General features: G+C 45.4%; 1 protein-coding gene across 4 annotated transcripts in view; it reads left to right on the top strand.

Annotated features, from left to right (window-relative positions):
• SLC38A10 (solute carrier family 38 member 10) overlaps positions 1 to 21,826 on the top strand; it is a 75,309-nt gene that overhangs the window by 35,894 nt on the left and 17,589 nt on the right. For all 4 annotated transcript variants that reach the window (XM_048487839.1, XM_048487838.1, XM_048487837.1 and 1 more), the window contains 2 exons: positions 513 to 619; positions 14,561 to 14,717. In XM_048487839.1, the coding sequence (XP_048343796.1) occupies positions 513 to 619; positions 14,561 to 14,717 (264 nt within the window). The remainder of the gene's footprint in view (positions 1 to 512; positions 620 to 14,560; positions 14,718 to 21,826) is intronic.

Raw genomic sequence — 21,826 nt, 5'->3', positions numbered from 1 at the left:
AAGAAATCCAGAAGAGGCACTATTCCTGAATTCACACTCAGAACACATATGGAGAATCACTTAATATAAATTATCTACCCCTTCACTACTTGGCTATAGACATGTACTTTCCCCATACTTTTAATGCGTCCTTAAGGATAAAGGCACTGAACTTTAGTGGATGACAGTATGAAATTAGGTATGTGTGTTTATCACCTTAAGTTATGTACTATGTAATAGTGGTCCTGGGCTTGTACTCCTAGATCAGAGATGGCCAACCTATAGCACTCCAGATGTCCATGGACTACAGCCAGCATGGCAGGGCTGATGGGAATTGTAGTGCATGTAGTCCATGGAATTGTCCATGTAGTCCATGGAATTGTAGTCCATGGACATCTGGAGCTCCATAGGTTGGCCACCTCTGTCCTAGAGCCACTGTGAACTATTTCCTTACCTTATACTTCAGCCACTGTCTGTCTCTACTCTGAGCCACTGTGTACTATTTGTTGTTTGTTCTTGCTCTTCTTTGCCAGTGGAGACCATTTTGGGCCTAACAGGTGCGACGATGGGAAGCCTCATTTGTTTTATCTGCCCAGCTCTTATTTACAAGAAACTCCACAAGAATGCCCTTTGCTCACAGGTCAGTGCTGATTTAATTAATCCCTTTCTTTCTGGCAATAGAGCCTGGGAACTTTGTTATTTTCCCCATAGCCAAGAAACTTAGTCAGCCCTCTTGTTTTCTTACGGGTGGGAGGCGTTGCAGTCTGTTGCTCTGACCAGAACGTACTGCCTCGGGGATATGTGTGCTTGTGTGTGCATACATACGTGCACATGCTTTAGCATGCGTAATCTTGGAACACCCACACTTGTATCTCTAGCTGCCATGGAAGTGCATTAAATAACTGCCTGCAGACTCCAGGGCGGTATGTTCTCGTTGGAGCTTTCCCAGCATGGACAACGCAGGCTGCTCAACAAGCGCTTTTTTCTACCTGTCAGGTTTGGCTAAAACAAACAACCTTCCTTGACTCTGTGGGTTTTGCTGCTGACCCTTGGCTTTTGGGTTCGAGCCAAAAATAACAACCATAAAAAGGAACACACACACAAATAAGCGTGGCTACAGGAGTAGATTTTTTTTTGTTGAAAAAGTGAGTTTGTCTAAAGTCCTGGTTTCCCCCCATTTAAAGACCGTTTCTCCACTCCAATTCACCAAAGCTGATTTCAGTCTTTTGATTTTTCCTCATTTTATTTTTTAAAAATTGCTGAAATAAAGGGGGTATTCCTCTTCAGACCACAATTTGGTCAAGTGTGGCTCTCATTCATGGTGTCATTGCTTGGAGAGAAACAAGTTGTTTGTGTACAGCGTTGGGGCACACGCAAAACATGGGTTTTTAATTGGCATAAAAATGTTGCGGTTGCTTCAGTGTTGCTGAGATAAAGTGTTTGCTCTGAGTCATGATTTGTCATAGAATTCACAAGGTTGGAAGGAATCCAAAGTCACTGAGAGTGACCGCGTATCTTAAGGCAGAATGTTTCATGCTTTCACTTACAAGTTAGTTTAGAAGGGATATGGAGATTATGATGTAGGATTCTCCCATTTTTTGTTCTAATGCAGCAGTATCATGTCCAGAAAGCATTTTTTACATATTTTGATCACTGCCACTTTGTGAAAGTGTGCAAGTTGCCATCCATTTATGTATCTCCAGGACAGGAACGATGCTAAGACTCTTTTGGTAATATGATGTTGCAAAAAAATAGGAAGCAAAGGGAGGCAGCATTCAAAACTGATTGGCCTCTCTTTCTCTTTCTTGCTCACAAACATTCTTTTTTTCACTCTCTCAACCTCCTAGTCAATTAAATCTATGTTGTACAGATTTAGTATACCAAGAAAAGGAATAAACAAGGTGGCCCAGGCTAGATGTAACCTGCAGGTGTAACCTGCATTAGGCCCAAATATTAGTTCTAACTCAGAGCTCTGTGTTGTTTAGCAAGAAGACTGAATGGCAGAGTGGGCTTCCAATAGGAAGAAATGTGTTAAGAAGTGTTTTTAAATGCAGGCTGAGCAAAATTCTTCCCTTCAGCAAAGAAAACCACACTCTGGTTATGATCTGCTAGGTTAGCTGCCTAGAGATGATTGTCAGCTGCTTCCAGTCAAAAACTGGGGCATACTCACTGCCTTCCCCTGGCAAGCCAGGAGGGCAGATGGCAAAAGAACGTGCCCATTAGGTAAAGAGGGTGAGGCCAACTGGTTGTCTAGGTGGATCAGGATTCTTTGGCCAGGCACTTGTGCACAATTTCAGAAAGGGCATCCGTCCTTCTCAAAGCAGAGACGATGACCACCATTCTGTGGCAGTTCATTACTTTTGGATATTCTGATTGTGACTTTGGAGGCGCTTGTAGAAAATCAGGATATTTTGGAGAGGATTGGGAGTGAAGGGAGCGATAGAAAAAAATGGTGACTAGAAGCTACTGGAAGACTTGTCCAGAAAAAACTTTGGTGCCTGGCCTTTCCATAAATACCATCCCCACATTGTTCACAACTTTTTTTTTGACAAAAGCGGAGAGCTACATAGTGTGAGAAGAAAGTCTGTTTCTTTCAGGCCCTGGCAAAACTCTGTACGCTCCTGCATCACATGTATTACCTTTTGCTTATCCACAAAGGATAACATTGTCTATTTTGCTTCTCTTATTTCAGTATACCTCCATCCTTTTTCCCACAGTCCTCTATTAAGTGGGCTTTGGACCCCCTTTTCTGCATGCTTGTAACTGAAACTCACATGCCACTGTTAAGTCAAGATGCCTGCATTTTTCAGGTTGTTTCTTAGAGATCTGGGCTTTTCTCCCAACCAGGTGTACTCTCTGAGCTTGTTCCAAGAGCTTTTGGGCATAACAGGCATCCCGTGTAAGTGACAATGAAATCTCTGCAAGCCACGATCTCTATTTTAGGTTCAGGGTCTTCATGCTGCTTGGGGTTTTTTCCTCCCTAGCCCTTTACAGCTCTAGTGTCCGTGACACTGAGCAGATCAGAGATGTATAAGTGACATCTTGATTCCAGTTAAGCAATTATGTCCCCCGCCCCGTCAATAGCTCATTGCTGCCTCTGCAGCCTCCATGTCGGCCTACGCAGCTTGCTGTCAAGTTAGTTTACCTAGTCAACTTGTTTTTAAATCCATCCTAACAAGCTTCTTAATATGCTTAAATGAATCACTCCTCAGTCAAGCAGTGCTTCTTTAACTCACACCTGCTGTTACGGAGATTAGACTAGTTGCCAGTCATGGGGGCTGTACAGGAAATGGGATACCCTGTTGAGCTATAAGCCAGAGGATGGTTGCAGTGCCATAGTTCAAGGTGGAGCCTGGAGGAGGTGAATCAAAAACGTATTTCTCCTTCCCTTCTCTCCCTATCAAGCCCATTCCCAAGGGGGAGGTGGAAATGCATCCCCAGATGTTTTTGTTGGCTGGCAAAAGGGTGTCTAATTCTGCCAACTGGAGTTGTTAATTATTACAGACAGCTGGTCAGTCAACAGCTGGAAGTGAGCCAGAGCCCAGGAACAGCAGCTTGGATTAAGTGGCTGGAGCAGCTCAGTTGAAAAGCTTGGAATGCTGGAAAGATGATTGAGTAACTGAGCGACTAAGGGAAGCATAGGGACTCCAAACCAGGCTTGTGGAGGCACAGATGAACAGAGGACTGTGGTTCCTGTTGCAGGCCCATATCCGTTCTTGACCTGTGGAGCAGTATGGAGACAGGCTGAAGTCTGGAGGAGGTCATGTGAAAATCTGTAAACAAAAGGGCTCTATTTCTGATGGGAACCTTTTAGCCTTGCTCTCGTAGCAAGGGAGAAGTCATGGTCCTGCCCCATGTGTGACAGGCAGGAGAAGCGTGAGTGTAAAGGGTGATTCGTCTTTGTACCTGATTGGCACTGCATAGAATTGGTGAGACAGTGGCCTCAGTTAGCAGGGGTGGGGGGTGGGGGGGGACACAGCTTTTGTCCTTGACCTTGCTTTACCTCTACTCTGTTGCATCTTACAACATCTGACTTTCCTTCTTTCTAGGTTCCTCAGGCATTTTTTAAAACTATGCTCCCTTCCATGTGGTCTTTAAAGATGCCTGAGGAACCCAGAGTGGAGCAATACTTGGCTACTCCAGCTCCTGGATGCTGGTAAACAGGCAGGGGATGGACAAATGAGAAGGGAGGAGTAATGGTAAATGGTGGCAGCAGCATCAGAACCCTCCCTCCCCTGCCCCCCCCCTCAAGTGATAAAGTGCTTCTGAAACAATAGCTAGGCCACCAAACCTAGAAATCATCCTGGATCTAGCTGTTTGCTAGAATCTAGCAGTGTATGACTTTTAACTTTTGACTGCTGAAAGGCATTGTCCCTTGGGGCAAAAGAATGGAAAATGTGGCAGAATATGTTAAATTTTTGGAGTCCAAAAGATATCCATACGAAGTTACTGCAGAAAGAAGACTGAATGGTGTTTTTCCCTTTGGATGTCCTTGTCTTCCTTCTTCCCCACATGTCGACAGTTTCCGTTAACTTTCAATTCCTTTTAAATTCCACTTTTTAAAATATCCCCCTCCCTTGATGATTTTGCAGCTAAATCAGTTTGTAATGTATGTGGAATCATCTCTCATTTTTGGACCCCCCCCCCCCCCCCCGTAAATGTAGGTTTGTGTGGATCACTGACAGCTGGGCCTGTTTTACTTTTACATATATCTGGACAAAAATCCAGGTTACATGTTATGGTGCAGTTGCATGTCATGTTACCCTAATGGCCTGTACTCCATTGCAAAGGTTTTTTTTTCTGATCCTAGTCCTGTGTTTGTAAAATAAACTTGGGCATGGAACCCTGGGCTGGGTTGGGAACTACTGACAGGGGAAGGGTTAAGCCAGTCGAGGCAGAGCCTGATGCCGTGCAATGAGCCAGGTGCACGGAGACAAAGACAGAGGCTGCAGCTACAGTGTAAACAGAGAAGCACTCAGATTGCTGCTCGGTTATGGAAGAAGGCTCTGCGAGCAAGAGACATCTGCATCCAAAGAGGACTAAGTCTCCGCAAGAGCCTGACACTGCTAGCAGGGGGGTCTTACTTAAGCCCTGTTGAGCTTGGCTCAGCCTTGGTGCAACAAGTGTATTTCACCACAAAGCTTCTTGCACCAGGTTCCCTGTTGAATGCCTGGGGACCTCTGTTCCCAGTCCATCTTCTTGCCTGAATTCCTGGGCCTCTCAACCTCGGACCGCTTGACCATGCCTGTACCTGCCGCCCGCCTTGATTTTGGACTTGCCTGACACCACCTCTGTCGGCCCCCTGCCCCTAACCTTGGACCTCCTGACTGCCGTAGTCTTCCAACAGCACAATATCATAGGAGATAGAGCTATTCATGCTTTTAAAAAATCCTTTGAAAAGGCTGTCTAAGCTAGTGACCATAATCATATCACGCAACAGTGAATGCTATGAAAACTATGGCAAATATGAAATACTATTTCTTATTGTCTGTTCTGATCCTGCTCTCTATATTGGATGTCCTGGAGTTCTAATATTGTGTGAGAGAAATCTCTTCATACTATTCTTAATTTTATCATGCCCCCTCCAATGGTCATTGTTTCCAATATTCACAAGTCTGACATGTTTCAGTTTTTCTGCATAGGAAAGGTGCTGTACCCCTTTGATCATTCTGGTTGCCTTCCCTAGTACTTTTATATCCTTTTTGGTATGAAGTGTTGTGAGCTGCATACTGTGTTCCAATGTGGCTGCAGCACAGATTTATAAGAAAGCACTGCGATAGAACAGTTCTCTGTTCTCAGTATCATTTGCCTTTTTCATGGCGGATGCTTCCTTTATTGACATCTTCAGTCTGCCACGACCCCAAGATCTCTTTTTGAGATTGTCTTGGCTGATTCATATCTCAGCAGTTTATATATGATGTTAAATTCCAGGAGAATAGCAGCCAGAAACCAAAATAACAAAGAGCCCTGTGATACCTGAAGACTGATGAATTTATTGCTGCATAAGTCCCCTCCCCCCACTTCATCAGCTGATTTCAATTGGCAATCAGGGTGTCTTGCTCCAGTGTGTGCCACTATCCACTTACTTCTGTATCTCATTTTATCATTTTGGCAATCATTCACTTAGAGTTTTGTAGAAGTCCTTCCACATACCTTGCCATGGATTTCATTATGATGTTGGGGCCCTCAGCTCTTCCTTCTGTGTGGTTCATAACTGACCCTAAAAATGTAGACTAGTCTAGAACAACAGTTTCCTGTTCCATAGGAACTACTTTCCCTAGAATTCTTTCAGGTTGCTCAAGACCTTTGGTTAAAGAAGCTTAATAATAAAAGGAGGAAAAGGGGATATTGGCTTTGCTCCACCTGAAATTTCTGGTGATGGAAGAGATTTCCCTTTTCACAAACATGACTTCCTTCCCTTCCCTGCCTAGCTGCAGCCCCAGCTGTCTCCCTCCACCCCCCACCTCCACTGCTGCTTGGGAGATTATGTGGTGCTAGAGTTGGAAGCGTGTAACAAGTAGAAGGAACTGGCTAAAATCACCCGGTCGTCTCCAGGAATCTTCTGTGGAAGTTAAGCCTCTGTTTATCAACTGTGTAAGATATCCCCATGTTGGAATGGATTGTGTCCATAAAGTGACACTGTATTCCCTTTGTATACACTGAAAGAAAAGGGGTCCATCTGAAGCTAGATTTATCTTCAGGAAGTGTACCAAAGCAGCTGTTGGCTGCTCACCTTAAAAAAAAAAGCTTTGGTATGATTATTGCAGGAAGACTGGTCTCTAATGTTTTTTAACCAGGGCTCTTGTGTTTTCAAGGGCAAAGTCTGCACTCAGAGAGGTTTGCACACACATGATTTGTATGTGCAGAGTGAATTTCTGAGTGGTTTTTTGTTCTTGGATTGATGAGAGCCAGGAGTACATTGGCCAGCGATGCAGGGAGCGTGGTCCTGCCAGAATAGTCATCAGAATAAGTACAGCAAGGGATGAGGTGATCTGTATCCAATCCTGAAGCTTTTTGGAGACTCTTATAGGAGGTGGAAAGGCCCTGTACTCTCGGTATCAAGCAGATATGCTTGAGAACTCCCAGGGATCTGTCTAGTTCTGATCTAATCTGAGTTCCACAAGATATTCTTTGATTGTGTGTTCCTGCATTGCAGGGGGTTGGACTTGATGGACCTTGGGGTCTCTTCCAACTCTATGAGTCTATGATTCTCTCAGAGTGAACCTCTAGTGGAGGTTTTTTTTTTGGGGGGGGGGGGGCTTGGATTCTTCTCCTGTCTGTGATCCTGGAAGTAATTTCTTCTCTTTTCCTTCCCCTGTTGTTCACCATTGTTGCCCAGCCCCATCACCTACTGCAAGGGCTCCCATGATTTCCACCCATCCCTACGTATGTCCTCTGATGCACTCTGTCTGGGAATGCTTCTGTTAGACATTAACCTCACATCACACCCCTCAGTCTACCTGAGTCTCTGTTGCAGTTCATTGCCATTCTGTGACGGTTCTTCCCAGTGGTGACACAGAAGCAGACAAAGTTCCTTTATTTTTATTTCAGTGCTCTCACCACCATCTTGTTAATTACTTTGCTGGCATTACGGGAAGCTCAAGAAAAAAGGAGAGTGGGTTTTTTTTTTCTCATTCCATTGAGGTCACTTCTGCTCATTGCCTACAGATGCCTTGTCATCTCCATTATATTTAATGGTTATCCACCTGCAAATGGGAAGGGGGCTTTTAAAGATGTTAACCTTTTCGGAAAAGGTTTGCTTGGAATTTTTTTTTTTTTGGCTGGGAATTAATAAATCGAGCTCTTCCTGAGGAGATAAGGAACATGAAATACCAGGATACTTTTTTAAAAATTGTCACCGCAGTGCCCACTGTTTTCATGAAATCTGTGTTGTGAGAGGATTCATGTTGGTGATGAAACCTCTGGCAATGATGGCTCAATGCGTGGCTGTCTGAGGGGCTGGTCTGGACAGTCAGAAGAGTCTATGATTGCAGTGGGCTGCATTGTTCTAGCTGCCACTGACAGAACTACTCTGTTGCTGAAGACAGATGTACCAGAGGGAAGACATGTGTGCAAAAGACAAAAATAGGGATGCAAATTGGGGTCCTGTAAAACAGAAGGAGGGAATTGTCCGGTCACCGGAGTGAGAAGCAAGCAAAGGGAAGGGATTCTGGGAAAAGAGAGAACAGACATTAATTTTTCCAGGAGTTGCTGAGGCTGAAGTTCATTGTTTGTTTGTTTTTTGCTGTCAAGTAACATCTGACTTATGCTTGTACCTGGTGGGGTTTTCAAGACAAGAGATATTCAGAGGTGGTTTGCCATTGCCTGCCTTTGGGTCATGACCCAGGTATTCTTTGGAAGTCTCCCACCCAAATACTGACCAAGGCTGACCTTGCTTAACTGCTGAGATCTGATAAGAACAGGCTAGCTTGGGCTATCCAGATTGGGTTCACCTAGTGACTTAAAACAAGCAGCCAGACCTTCAGCTGCTGACCGAAGGCTAGGGGCGGCATTACTGTGGAGGCATTACTGTACAGAAAGAACTCTGAAAAGTTGCCTGACTGGATGTTGCACTGTTCAGCTTGTAACTGTGTCAGGAGCCGAAGCCAGGTGCCTGGGCTTTATTGATTTGGGTGTTCTGGCTTCGTGCTTAATGAGATTGATTCACCAGAGAAGCCAAATAAAGTTACTTTTTCCACAGAGGACAGGACAGGCACATGTAGGACAGAACTGCACGTGCCTCCGGAGCTTTGCTTTCTCTTTTGCTGCAGCCCCTGCTGAAGAAAGAGGCTGCTTCTTAAAGGAACAGTGGCTTCTCTCATCCACAAGAACAGCAAGCGAAGCCCCAGCTGCATGAACACAGTTCCCGCCCACAGAAGCATGACAGCTCCTTGGACGTCAGCCACTGGTGCTTGCACCCTGCCTTTTGTGTGTGTGCTCTTCTAGGTGGGGGGAAACTGCCAGTGACTGTCCTGTACGTAAGGAACATTAACTTGGATTGTCTTATTTAGTGTATCAATCTCATTAAGTGTGAATCCAGCACACCCATTGCCACAAACCCCATGTGTCCGGTTTCAATTCCAGTTGTAATTACCAGGGAAGAACTTCACAACCGATTGTATTCCTCCTTTTCTTTATTTGCTTTTCTTTTCTTTATAACATTTTCATAGCTGGAGGCAGTTGTGTCTCCTAGCCTTAGGCGGCAGCAGAGCTAGTGCTTGGCTGAAAGAATAGCGAGTGGGTTGGACGTGAAGATTCAAACTCGGGATCTGACCTCCTGTAACCTGACTCAGGGAACGTTTGTCAAGGACATGAAATTAGATGGGTGGATGTTCTCCTTTCCTTGTCTGCCTTCCCCTTAGTCCATGTCTAATCTGTTGCAAATTGTCCTTGTATAATGCAAGCAGATACTAGCCCTGTTCATGATGGATTTTTATAGGGTGTCATGAATAGGCTATCTGGGCCAGCTGTTTGACATGATCATCTAAGAAAAGTTAGATTTATGCCAGCAGCCAGTGCCAGAGGTGTAGTGCTACCCTGTTTTCCCGAAAATAAGACTTACCCCAAAAATAAGCCCTAGCATGATTTTTTTGGGATTTTTGGAGGATGCTTGAAATGTAAACCCTACTCCAAAAATAAGCCCTGGTTGCAGATTCCCTGGTGCAGCTGATCTGGTCATGTGGGGGGCGCAAAATCATGGAAAAAATAAGACATCCCCTGAAAATAAGCCCTAACGCATCTTTTGGAGCAAAAATTAATATAAGTCCCTGTCTTATTTTCGGGGAAACACGGTATGAACTGTAGTGCTAGAGCACAGATGTTGCTACCGTGTTTCCCCCAAAATAAGACAGGGTCTTATATTAATTTTTGTACCAAAAGATACATTAGAGCTTATTTTCGGGGTAGGGCTTATTTTAAGGGAAATATGGTACCTTCACAATTCATTGGCGGGCTCTTGGCAGCCCCATTGCTTCCCTGACACGTGTGATGGGACGCTTCATCCTCATTCCGCAAACCCCATGTGTCCAGGGAGCACCCTGTTGGATCTACACCATCCTGATCTGAAACTTCCAGTCGGCCTTATTTTTGGAGTAGGGCTTATATTTTAAGCCTCCTCCAAAAATCCTGAAAAATCATGATAGGGCTTATTTTCTGGGTAGGTCGTTTTTGGGGAAACCCGGTAGCAGGGCTTTGAAGAGCAAGCTTGCCTGCTTCATCTGATTCTGCACAAGCGGGTGGTCTCATAAATGCAAGCTAATGGTGATATGGATCTTGCCTTCTAGAGAACTGTGTAGAATGGATCAACCATAAAAGAGTATGGGTATTTGCAGCGGGATGCGGAATTTTCCTAGGCTGCAGTTCCTATCTAGAATATTTTTTAAAACACATTCACGCATTATGTGCACAATGATTCTAAATGTGTTCTCTTTCTTTGTGTTTTTAAATTTATTTTAAGGCACATCTTTTTCAAACTTGTTTTGCTGCCTCAGGAATCCATTTGTGGTCGTTCCATTCTCTTCCTATATGTTGTTTCTTCGGTGACCAAAATTATCTGTTCTATTTTCATTCCTGCCCAAGTGCAGAGGCTTCGGAACATTGGACTGGCAGGAAGGGCTGAGGGCAGTGATTGTAAATCTGTAAAGTCTTGCAGGATATTGTTCTTCCTGACCATCCACGTATACAGTCCTGTTCTTTATGGGGGTTGTAAACCATTTTCCTGCCCTTTTCTTCTTTGACCAAGGATTTGGGTTCTGTCTGTCAAGGCTTCTAAGACTGTCCAAAGAGCTGCCGTCTCTTCCGTCTTGGCAGATGTTATGTGTGTGTTTGGTTCTTCAAAATGGCTGAAATGCCTTTCAGCAGCTCCCTTGAAAGATTTTCAGGGTATGAGCTTTCAAGAGACACAGCTCCCTTCATTAGATAGCAGTTCGTTCATCCCAGTCCTGACTCTTTCCTTGATCTTTTCTTTTTGAAAGGCCCTTGACCCTGTCCATCTGGGTTGTATCGCTGAAGCAAAACCTTGCCAACTCTGGTCTAAAAGCATCTTCCATGTTCTCCTCATACATGGGCCATCTTGTCCCTCAAATTTGAAATATCAGAGTGTTCAGATTTGGTGGCTTCTAGATTCCTTTCCCTGTCAAATCCATCAGAAGCTGCTTCTCAAAGCTAATTCTGTGAAATGTCTACATCTAATTGCCTTCTGCCTTCATGCTAGCAGCTAGATTGTCCTCTGTGAACAACTTTGCTGCTTGCCCTGTTCCCTTGTACCTAGTCATTCACTGCAGTCTTCCTCCATTTCCTGTCTGTTGTACATGTTTATGGCACTATCCATTATGAACTGTTTTTACTCTGAAGAGCACAGGAAATACTTTACAGTGAATACTGGACAGTGAGCTGTTAATGCCATGCTGAGGACCTCTGGCTGCACACTGTACTTCCCAAGGTTTGGCTAAACTGAAACTCTGCACAGTTGGACTAAGTTGCTCCCTTGGTATTAAAGCTGCACAGTAACTGATGGAGCAAGTGTAGCACTAGCAGCATTGTTTCAGAGGGTAGCCATGTTGGTCTGCAGTAGAACAACTAGATTTAAGTCCAGTAGCACTTTAGAGTCCAACAAGATATTCAGGGTATGAGCTTTCAAGGGACACAGCTCCCTTCATTGGATAGCAGTTTGTTCATCCCAAGATCTTGATGCATCTGTACGCACAGGTATGTCTTGATGGGATGTGAATGAGCAACGAAAGATGCAGTGGTTCCACCTGCCCTGAGCATTTGTACTCTTGGAAAAGCAAGGTCTTCTATGGTCCAAGGAGAAGAGGCAGAGCGCAATTCCATCTGCAAAATGCCTTTCAGATACCTGCCTCTGACGTAAGTGGCAAAACAATCACCGCAATTTTCAGGGACTGGTGCCTCTTCCCTCACAACTTCTACAGCTAACTTTTCTCAGTATTTTCAGACACCACCTCTAAGTCTGTTCTGACACACAGTTATTCCACTTGATCTAATGTCCCTTCAAAGAGAGAGAGGGCAAAACAGAGGCTTCATTTATGCCTTAATGGCCGCCGTTTTTTGCGTCCCTGATGACTCCTTGGCTACGTTTTGGTCAGCCATCCTGGCGTGGTTTGCACCGTGGTTCTCCCAGCACCTGTGTTAGTAACATCGTTGACATGCAGACCAGGTTCCATGTAAAGCCCTTGCAGTGACAATTACAGTGATTAACTAGGTAAAAATAATACATCAGAGTTTAATTAAATCTCCTTCACTGTCAGCCAACAATCCATTTGCTTGCCTCTCTGCCAGTACCTTTTTTTCATTTGGAGCTTGGCAGCTCTGGCTGCTCAAGTGAGGCAAATGCGCCTGATGCCCATATTGTTTATCCGTTATTATTGTGTATCTGCTCAGCTGATCGCCCCCACCTCATACTGCATAAATTACTGAAACTTCAACCGATATCTTCAATCAAAGCACTGTGTTTTCAGAGCAAAAAACAAAGCTTGTGCTGTAACGACCAGCAACTCTAGCTTTCTACAATGGCTATAGGAAGAAACCTTCCAAATTCTGTCACCAGATTCTGCAATCAGTCATGCAAAATAACGTTTTGCTTACATTTTCGTTATCTTCCCAGTTCTCGTTGCAAAATTATTGGGCAGGGATTATTGTGGTGAGCGAAAAAGAGAGGAGGAATTGAGCCAGTATGTTGGGCCAGGAAGCAGATAGCAAGGTAGAGTGCAGTGTCTGAAGAAGTTCTGCTTCTGACAGTTACAACGCCTCCAGCCTATTGCCACGCTTCTGAGACACTAGCACATATCATTCCCTTTTCTTTGAGCCTTCCCCTGCCAAATCACACTGGGAAGTTTTTTGTGGTTCTAAGTGGAATCCAGGATTGCATTTGTCATTGTATTCTGTGTAGGCTGCCTAGATAGGGTGAAATCAGGTCTATGTACATTTTAGCTTCCAGAGCATTGCTGATGGGACCATGCATTCCCATGTGCATAGCCATGTGCTTCCACTTCATTCTTGTTCAGAAATTGCTATGTACCCTTTAGTGTTGGAAGGCTGCAAAAGCTTCTCCCCCAACCCCGACCCCCCAGAACATCAGTGACCATTTTTGTTGTCTGGTTGGCTGTGTCAGGACAGGAGCTTCATCAAATTACGGTGTTTGGTAGAAGTGCTATATGGGAGGAGACTTATACAGTCATACCTCAGTTTTCGTTGGTGATTCATTTGGAAACACCCGACAAAAACTGAAATCGGCGAAAACCAAGGTACGCCATTTGTGCAGGCGTAATGCAAACGTCACACCAAAATTACACAAAAGTCGCCTCGGATTTCGTTAGCACACTGACGAAATCCGAGGCAACCGACAATAATCAAAACCGACGAATTCCGAAGTTGTTGAAAACCAAGGTATGACTGTACAGAGGCCCTCTAAGCCCTGATGGAAAGTTTCTACAGGTCGGTATGCAACTATTTGTTGTACCAGCGGATAACTGCTTGGGTATCAGCTCCCAGGTTTCAGAGCCTTTGTGTCTGATTTAGTGACCTTTGTAAGCAAAACATCCATATTTTCAATATGTCTATAGAGGTGGTGGAGAAAGAAATTTTTACAAGGAAAGAAACAGTTGCCCAATATTAGTTCTCATTTGTAAAACCGGATATTGGTTTGTTTAAGCATCTGATTCACTAAGGATGTGTGTTACAGTACAATCCAGAGGAAGTCAAGTTTGTGAGATTTCTTTTGAATCAAGGCAGCTGTGCCCAAGACTCATTGATGCCCTGACCCTGACGGCTCAGGCTAGCCTCATCTGATCAGATCTTGGAACCAGAGCCGGGCTCTGGTCAGTACTCGGATGGGAGATCACCAAGAAATACTATGGTTGCTACAAAGAGAAAAGCGATGGCAAACCACCTCTGAAAATCTGTCGACTTGAAAAATCTACTGGGTTGCCACAAATCGACTGCAACTGGACAGCCCTTTAGACACAAGCCCCATTGATGTACCTGACCACTCTTAATTGTCACTTTTAGGGAACAGAATGCAAAACATGATTTAAATGAGGTGGAATCAATTCTGCAATTCAGTGGGGATTTTGTGGCCGTGGTGAGGAAGTCTCTGCCCATATGGATGGCTGAGCTTCGCAGTAGGGTTTACACAGTGGTACGAAAGATGTCTGGCTGTTGTTGACTGTGTTTTAGGCAACAGAGGGACAGGAAAGGCAGGCATTCGTAGGCGAAAAAAGGGGCGGAAGGACCCTAGAGAAGAAAGAGTCGGACTAAGAGGGCAGTAGGCGAGGATACTACAAAAGGAAGGCTGGAAAAAGAATTTGTCCAAAAGCGAGTGAGGCTAAGGGGAGAGGTTAGAGGAGGGTTGATCAGGAGGGAGGAGGAAAACTGTCAGAGAGAACATATACACAGCGAGGCGCCACACAGATGAAGAATATGGATTTGAAATAACCAGCCAGATCTTGGGTTGTAGGCCTCTAGTTGGCTTTTTTTGCCGTTGATGTTGTTACATGTCTTTCTCTTTCCATTTTTCCTTTCTTTGTACTTTGCATTAAGGGATCTAATCAATTCTTTGCACCAGATCATATTATGGATCGGTTTGGGCGTACTGGTCATTAGCACCTACACTACCCTATCTGCAGTGGAAGATACCCCAACAAAAATAGCAGCTGTGGAACCAGGCAAGCTGCCGGAAGGGATGAAGGACATACCAGATCCAGATTCTTTCAAAGTCCCAGGTACGTGTTGGGATCCTGGCCTGCCTTGACACTACAAGAGCTGGACTGAATGCCTTTGAGTATTCTTGTCCCATGTCAGCCAAAGCCATGCCAAAGGGATGGGGGCATCATTCCACAAAATCTTTTTTCCTTGGGGATTGACTTTGAAATGTACAAGGTGGGGCGCCAGCGTGTTTTTGTCCTTTTGTGGTGAAGATTTGCCAGGTAGAGAGGCAGCAGCTTCTACTGCCCTCTGGTGAACAATCTAGGAAATGCACAACCCCCTTTCATTAAAGCCTCTCTGTGAATGCCGGCCATGAGATAGCACTGTCCAGGCCACCTGTATGAAAGGCACCAGCAGCCAAACACGCTGCTGTTTCCAGCCTCTCTGCTGATGTATTTCCAAGGTTTCAATAGTGACCCATTCATCACGCTCAAAAAGGTATGTAAATTTATGGGCGCCTGCTTTATCCCCCCCTTCTTTTTTTTATGTAGCTGAGATATAAATTTGGAGTTAGTTTTAACCCTGACAGAAGCCTGTGATTATGCCTCAGCTCTGCTGACTGGCTTGCATTATTTATTATTTGTTTGCTAATACTGTGGATGGAATTCTGGTCTTGGCGGGGCTTTGCCGCAGCTGCAGCCCCACCTCCAAGGCCACGGCTAGCAGGTGTCTGCTGACCCTCTGCTGCCCCTCCGCTTAGGCCATGTCATGTCCTGTTTATGTGTGTTTCTCCCCCCCCCCCTTCCTTTTCCACCTATTATGTTCAAGGGTGCCTTGAAATATCCTTGTGGAGGCTCAGACTGGAAGCAGGTAAAAGAAGGCTTGTTTTCCCTTAGAGCAGTTATTTGTTTCCATGCTGGGTTTGGAGCATTTCTGAGACACTAGAGCCCTGGCCAGTAATATTTCCTCTTGGGGTTCACTCACCCACCAGCCAACTAGCCTTTTATGCACCTCTAGCTATCAGTGGCATCTGAGCCCCAAACCCCTTTCCCACCCCCAGAACATGCAAGAGGTGCAGTTGGAATAGCCATATAAGACGGTCTGTAATTATCTTTTGGAGGTGACAGTGCAGCAGCCCTAGAGGGGAATGCCAGGCCAGATTTCCATTAGGGAGGGTCCGTGGTTCAGTGGCGGTGAGTGGCATGCAGAAGATCCCAGACCGAACTCTCCGGCACCAGTTAACGGATTTTTGTTAACAGGTATTGGCAAAAGATCTTTCCCTGCCCAAGACCCTGGAGAACTGCCACCTGTCAGAGGTGAAAATACTAAACTAACTGGACGGGCCAGTGGTCTGACTAGGTGAAAGGCAGATTTGTAGATTTAATTAATTCAGTTGAATCAGAGACTCTCAAATCATTCAGCGCATCCGTGACACTCAAGATTCTCCCTCTGGTTTGTGTGCCAAAATTACTTAAAAACCAAAACAAAAATAGCAACAGATTTCTTGGAATCTACCCATTCTCTTTTTCTCTGGGTTCCTTTTTTTTTTTGAGAAGGAAACTGGGAAGCATCCTTGCCACAGCACATTGAAACTGGGACTCAAGCCTGGCACGTGGTTGGCTTTTGCCAGGTGTTGGCTGGCATTCACACTTGGAGCTGCGTTGCATCCTCAGTAGGATGTTTTTGTGCCTCTTGTAGGGCCCCGAGGATCCCGGTTTACATATGTTAAAAGCCATTGTAGCAGCAGCAATAGATTTAGAAAATAAGCCAAAAGATTCTTTCCTCACTTTTGCCATTGTTTTAAAGCACCATTTTTGGGATTTCTGCCAGTTTTACCTAAAAATGTAATGTGGTGGATCGAGTGTGCTAGGTTTTAAGGTAGTCAACCCAGCATAAGGATATGGTGGTATAGAGCTAGCATGTGCACTGACTGTACCTGGATATTTTCCAAACTCATAAAACTGATGTGCAAATTGCTGGTTACGTGCAGCTGAAGTATACAAATTAGCTGCAGCCTTCCAGTTCCTGGTATATTTCGGATGCAGCCCTGAGGGTTGAAAAGGTGCCCATTTTTGGATTACGCAAAATGACTGCCTTCGAGGAAGACAAATCATAACCTTCATTTTAGGGGAACAGCCATGCAATCCCCTTTCCCCTCATGTGCATCGTCATTCATGTGAGCTCCGAAATCTATAAACTTTCCTTCCAAATTTTACTGACAAGGTTGACTACTAGGATAGATGTCTCAGTTCTAAGGCCCTGCAACATTTTCATCCATTAGAGCAGAGGTGTCCAACTCTGGCACTTCAGTTGTTAATGAACTACAATTCCCATCATCCACTGCTGGCATGGCCAATTGGCTGATGGGAATTGTAGTCCATGAACATCTGAAGTGCCAGAGTTGGTCACCCCTGCATTAGAGTCTCCCCCCTTGCTGTATATGCCTCGAGTGGATGTTGTTTGTAGATGTTTGAATGTAGCAGAATAATTGAGTTAATGCTCTAGCCGAAGTAAATGTCTCAGTGCCTGTGATGTGTTATCTCATATCAAGAGGTGGGATCCCCAAATCTGCAAAGTAGTACTAGCTTGTTCTGTGTGAATTTTCCTTTCCTGGTTTAACAGTCAGTGTTGCATCATTTCCAAAAGGCCCAAGTTGGGAATTTTGGCAAACCTGTAGTGAGATGGAATTCCGTAACTGAGATACAGCCACCATGACAGCTCTTATTGACTGAACCTGGTGCAGGAACAGTGTGGTTAAGTGAATCTTAGTGGATCTCAGCAATCAGAAGTCATTTAGGGCTATGTGGATTAGAACCAACATCTAGCAATGGGTCCAGAAGAGAATATGGACCCAATGCAGACCACAGAGCATCCATGTAATGTGCTGTTGCAGCCTGTCTGTGAGCCACTGCCTTTTGCATCAGCACAATCTTGTACATAGATTGCAATGGCCGAGCCAAGTAAACTTTACTGCAGTAGTCTAATCCTGAGGAGATACAATTATGGATGATAGTCACCGACTTCTAATTTAATAGAAAGGACTTCAGTCTTCTGAAGAAGCAATATGACACTGGCTATCGCTGTCAGAATCTGATTGATTGAAGTCTCAGCTATTAAAACGGTCTCACTGACATGTCAAAGGAAACAATCTGAAGAACTGACCCTGAAGGAGAAACAACAGTGAACCAAAATCACAAGGCATGATGGGAGTGACACGGCACCACAGTTAGTCTCACAGGACACTTGGTTTCCTGTCCCACCATTCTCCACACCTCATGTGACTGACCATCAAGGGATCATGCCGTCTTGAGTGACACCCTTTACCCTCTTAGGGTTCATTTTGCTCCCCCCACCCCCGGAAGCTGCATCCTGTCATTCAAAGCCTGGATGGGCTGCAGGGTTACTGGGCTTTCACCAGCGCACCCTCCTCCAGCCCACATCTGTTTCTTATTTCTTGCACGAGCCTCTCGCTGAAACACATGGCTTTTCTTGTCAGGCAGCATGCAGTTTGTTTTTAGCATTTCCCTGATTTTGAGCCTTCCCGTCCACCCCCACCCCCTTTAATTGACGGGTTGGTTTGTTGAGGCAATCCCCGCAACTTCACTGTGCCTTTCCCTGTTCTGGTTTGCCGTATGCCTCTTGCCTGTCAGCATACGCTAGGAGGGTTTTTTATTGGCTTCTTTGATGTTGCAGAGCCCAGAACTGTACAGACTTTCATTAAAAAAACCCTGCCCCGTGGGTCCGGGGATTATGAATATTAGAACGCTGCCCTTTTATGTGAACACGTATTGACCAGCGAACTTTGAATAGTGTTTTCACTAACGACACCCAAGTGCCCATTACGCCCCCATCTGTATTGCTGAGGGTTTACTGTCAGCTGCTCTTTGGGAAGGTATAAAACCCTTTCAGAAAGGCTCTGCTATTACACACAGTGCATACGGATGTTAAAAGGTTGCTAAGCTGCCTTTGAAAGCGCATGAAGGCAATTATCCATTTTTTTAAAAAAAAATCTAATTAGTCAATTTCTTTCTGCTTTTGAAAGATACCTTCCCAGCCCCCAGAGGGTCTCCCTGGGCAGATTAAGATTTTGTAATATTTTTTCAGCTCCTTACTCGAACATCATTTGCTCAGGGGTTCCCCCCCTCCCCCGCTTCTTCTCCTCCTGTCCCTCTGCGACTGCCTGTATCAAAGGCCTGATTCACGTTCTTTCTGCGCCCTTTCCCCGGCAGTTCCAGAGTCATTTAAGCAAGCAAAATGCTGGATGCGGTGCTTTATTGCTTTGAATCCCTCCACTCCGATTCATTGTTTCTGCATGTGGTGAGATATGACTGCAACTTGGTGCCTTGTGTGTGCTGCCGGCCTTCTTGGTCATCACCTGTAGTTATCAGGGAGACCCTGCTGTCCTGGCATCTGCGTTGCATGCTGGCCAGAGGAGATTTGGAGGGGGGGGGGATATTGTGGGGGGGGGATGTAACATGAACTTCTGAGGTTGCACCTGGGTCAGTCATTTTGGATATACCTGCTTTCTCCCCCCTTCCCCACACTGCTTGTAGGCTCTTATTTAGAAGAGAAGCCAAGGCAGTGTATGAAACGTGGATGATGTGCTGTTCCTCCCTTGGCTTCTGATAGCTGCAAGAACAGCTTGGCTTGCTGGAGCACTCCCTTGTGCTTTGGGAGAGCAATCTTTTAATAGCTCCTGTGACACACAAAAAGGAGCTATTGCCCTGCTGTCATTTTTTTTTTGGTTCGCTTTTACAGTCTGTGTGTCAGGAGAGAACGGTGAACTAGTTTCCCCGATGCCATTCAGTAACCTTGTGGAAAAGGAACTTGGTTACCATCTGCAGATCTTGGGGAAGTCCCTCTCCTTATTCTGGCTTGGCGAGCGCATGCGGATTCATCCGTACCTGTCTCTTTGGGGATCTGCATAATGCAATCTGAGCTTGGGATATGACCCACATGCCATGAAGGGGCCAGGCCAGCTAAACAGCATTACATGAGCATGTTAGGACAGTGGTGGCGAATCTATGGCACGGGTGCCAGAGGTGGCACTCAGAGCCCTCTCTGTGGGCACACACAGAGTGCCCCCCCCCCATCTAGGCTGGCCTGGGCCGCTGGGCTCAATTATTAGCATTAAACCTAAGACCTAGTTTTGGGGAAGCAGTGTGGATAACCCTGTTAAGCGCTGTTAAACCCTACTGATTTTCATGCGAAGAACTAAAGCGCAATCGTCGAAGGCTTTCACGGCCGGAATCACTTGGGTGCTGTGTGGTTTCTGGGCTGTATGGCCGTGTTCTAGCAGCATTCTCTCCTGACGTTTCGCCTGCATCTGGGGCTGGCATCTTCAGAGGATCCTCTGAAGATGCCAGCCACAGGCTCTGACAGCATCAGGAGAATGCTGCTAGAAATTTCCGAAACCGCCACAGCTTCGCAACTCTTTACCTGGAAGTAAGCGGCAATGGGGATTGCTGCAGGTAAACCCTCCTAGGGTCATGATTCACCCATTGGAAGAGTTGCACGGTTGCTTCAAAGCAAAGCCACCAACTACCACCACCAAGTTACTCCCGAGTAACGCACGGAGCCAACCTTTTTTTCTAAACTAAAGCCTCAGTATTCAGGTTAAATTGCTGTGTTGGCACTTTGTGATAAATAAGTGGGTTTTGGGTTGCAGTTTGGGCACTTGCTCTCGAAGAGGTTCACTATCACTGTGTTAGGGGGCCAGAATCTGGCAAGGTTTTAGCCTTCATGTGCCTAAATTATTGTGAATGTTTTTCGCCTGAACTCGCCTGGCATTAGATGGCATGCCATCATAACAGGCTTGGGGTTGGCGCTGGGAAAGCCCTTGGGTGGGCAGCATCAAACTGCTGGGTCTTCTCAGTGAGACCCAGCCCTTCCTGTCTTATGAACCAGACATAGCAGGTGATGTACCTAGTACTATCTCTAAACACTGTCTCTTTTATTGAATGCATCCAGTTCCCACCTACTTTCAGGTGCTTCGGCTTTGGTAGGCATCTGATGTTCTGCACTTTTTAACTTGCACTCCTTGTCTCTCCCCTCCCCTCCCCCACCACATCCCAAATCATTGCGCTCGGCCTTGGCTGCATCTCAGCAGTTAATGGCTCCTGTTGTCTTTATTCCATGTTGCGCCATTCAGAACTGTTGGAACTGCTGAAATTTTAATTTTATAGGGTTTTTTTTTTTTTTGCTAACTGTTGGCAGCCTCGCATTTGGGCTCACACGCACAAAGACTTGGCTGTGGGGTGTTTTATTTAAAGCAGCTTTGTCCTGATTTGAGAAGGTCTATCTCTCCTTTTGCTGCCTTCAGGAGCAATGAGGACAAGAATGAAATGCAGCCAACGACGGCACAAGCACCGGGCAGAATCAGTGCCTTCCGTTTGCGCTGCTTAAAAGCTCTTGTGGGGGACCTGTTTCTTTCCCTAGTCCCTGCCAAAACTGTTCAAGACTTTTTTTATTGTCTTCTTGGCTACTTGAGTACTTCAGGTTTATTTTTCAAAATTTCTCCTTTATGTTATACATACCTGGAGCATTAGGGGACACTTTGATCTCTTAAATCATATGCCAGTACCCTATTTAAATGGTCTGCTACTAGTTTCAGTGTAGTTTGAGTACAGGTTAATATTCTTGTCTTTGGTGAGCATGTTGAGTGCCTTGGTGGGACTTTAAAAGTATAGAAGCATGTGTGGGTAGATGACCTCCTTTCCCAAATTCAACATTGAGCAAAGTATGCATAAAATTTGGTCCTGGGGGGGGGGGGGGAGGGAACAGCAGCAACCGCGGCCAAGGAGCGGGGGACGCTATCAAAATCTCTCTCTGTGTGTGTTTACAACAGAGATGTCTGCACTGATGTCTCCTTTACGAACCTATCGGGTCTTTATGGAGCTACTCTTAAGCCCCTTTCACGTTGCCATTCTAAACCAGCTGTTAGCCGATGTTGGCCCGATTCCAAATAAAGCAGTGTCGGGATGGGGGTTTCAGACAGCGTCTTTAAATCCGTTTATGAGCTGTGTCTAAACTGCTTTGGCCGTTTTAAACTGTGTTGCTTTTTTCCATGCTCTCTCTCTCTCTCTCTCTCTCTCTCTCTCTCTCTCTCTCTCTCTCTCTCTCTCTCTCTCTCTGTGTGTGTGTGTGTGTGTGTGTGTGTGTGTGTGTGTGTGTGTGTGTGTGTGTG

Source organism: Sphaerodactylus townsendi, linkage group LG03 (assembly GCF_021028975.2).
Source record: "Sphaerodactylus townsendi isolate TG3544 linkage group LG03, MPM_Stown_v2.3, whole genome shotgun sequence".
NCBI lineage: Eukaryota > Metazoa > Chordata > Lepidosauria > Squamata > Sphaerodactylidae > Sphaerodactylus > Sphaerodactylus townsendi.
The sequence above is the reverse complement of the archived record's forward strand: the minus strand, read 5'-3'. Positions and strand labels throughout refer to the sequence as shown.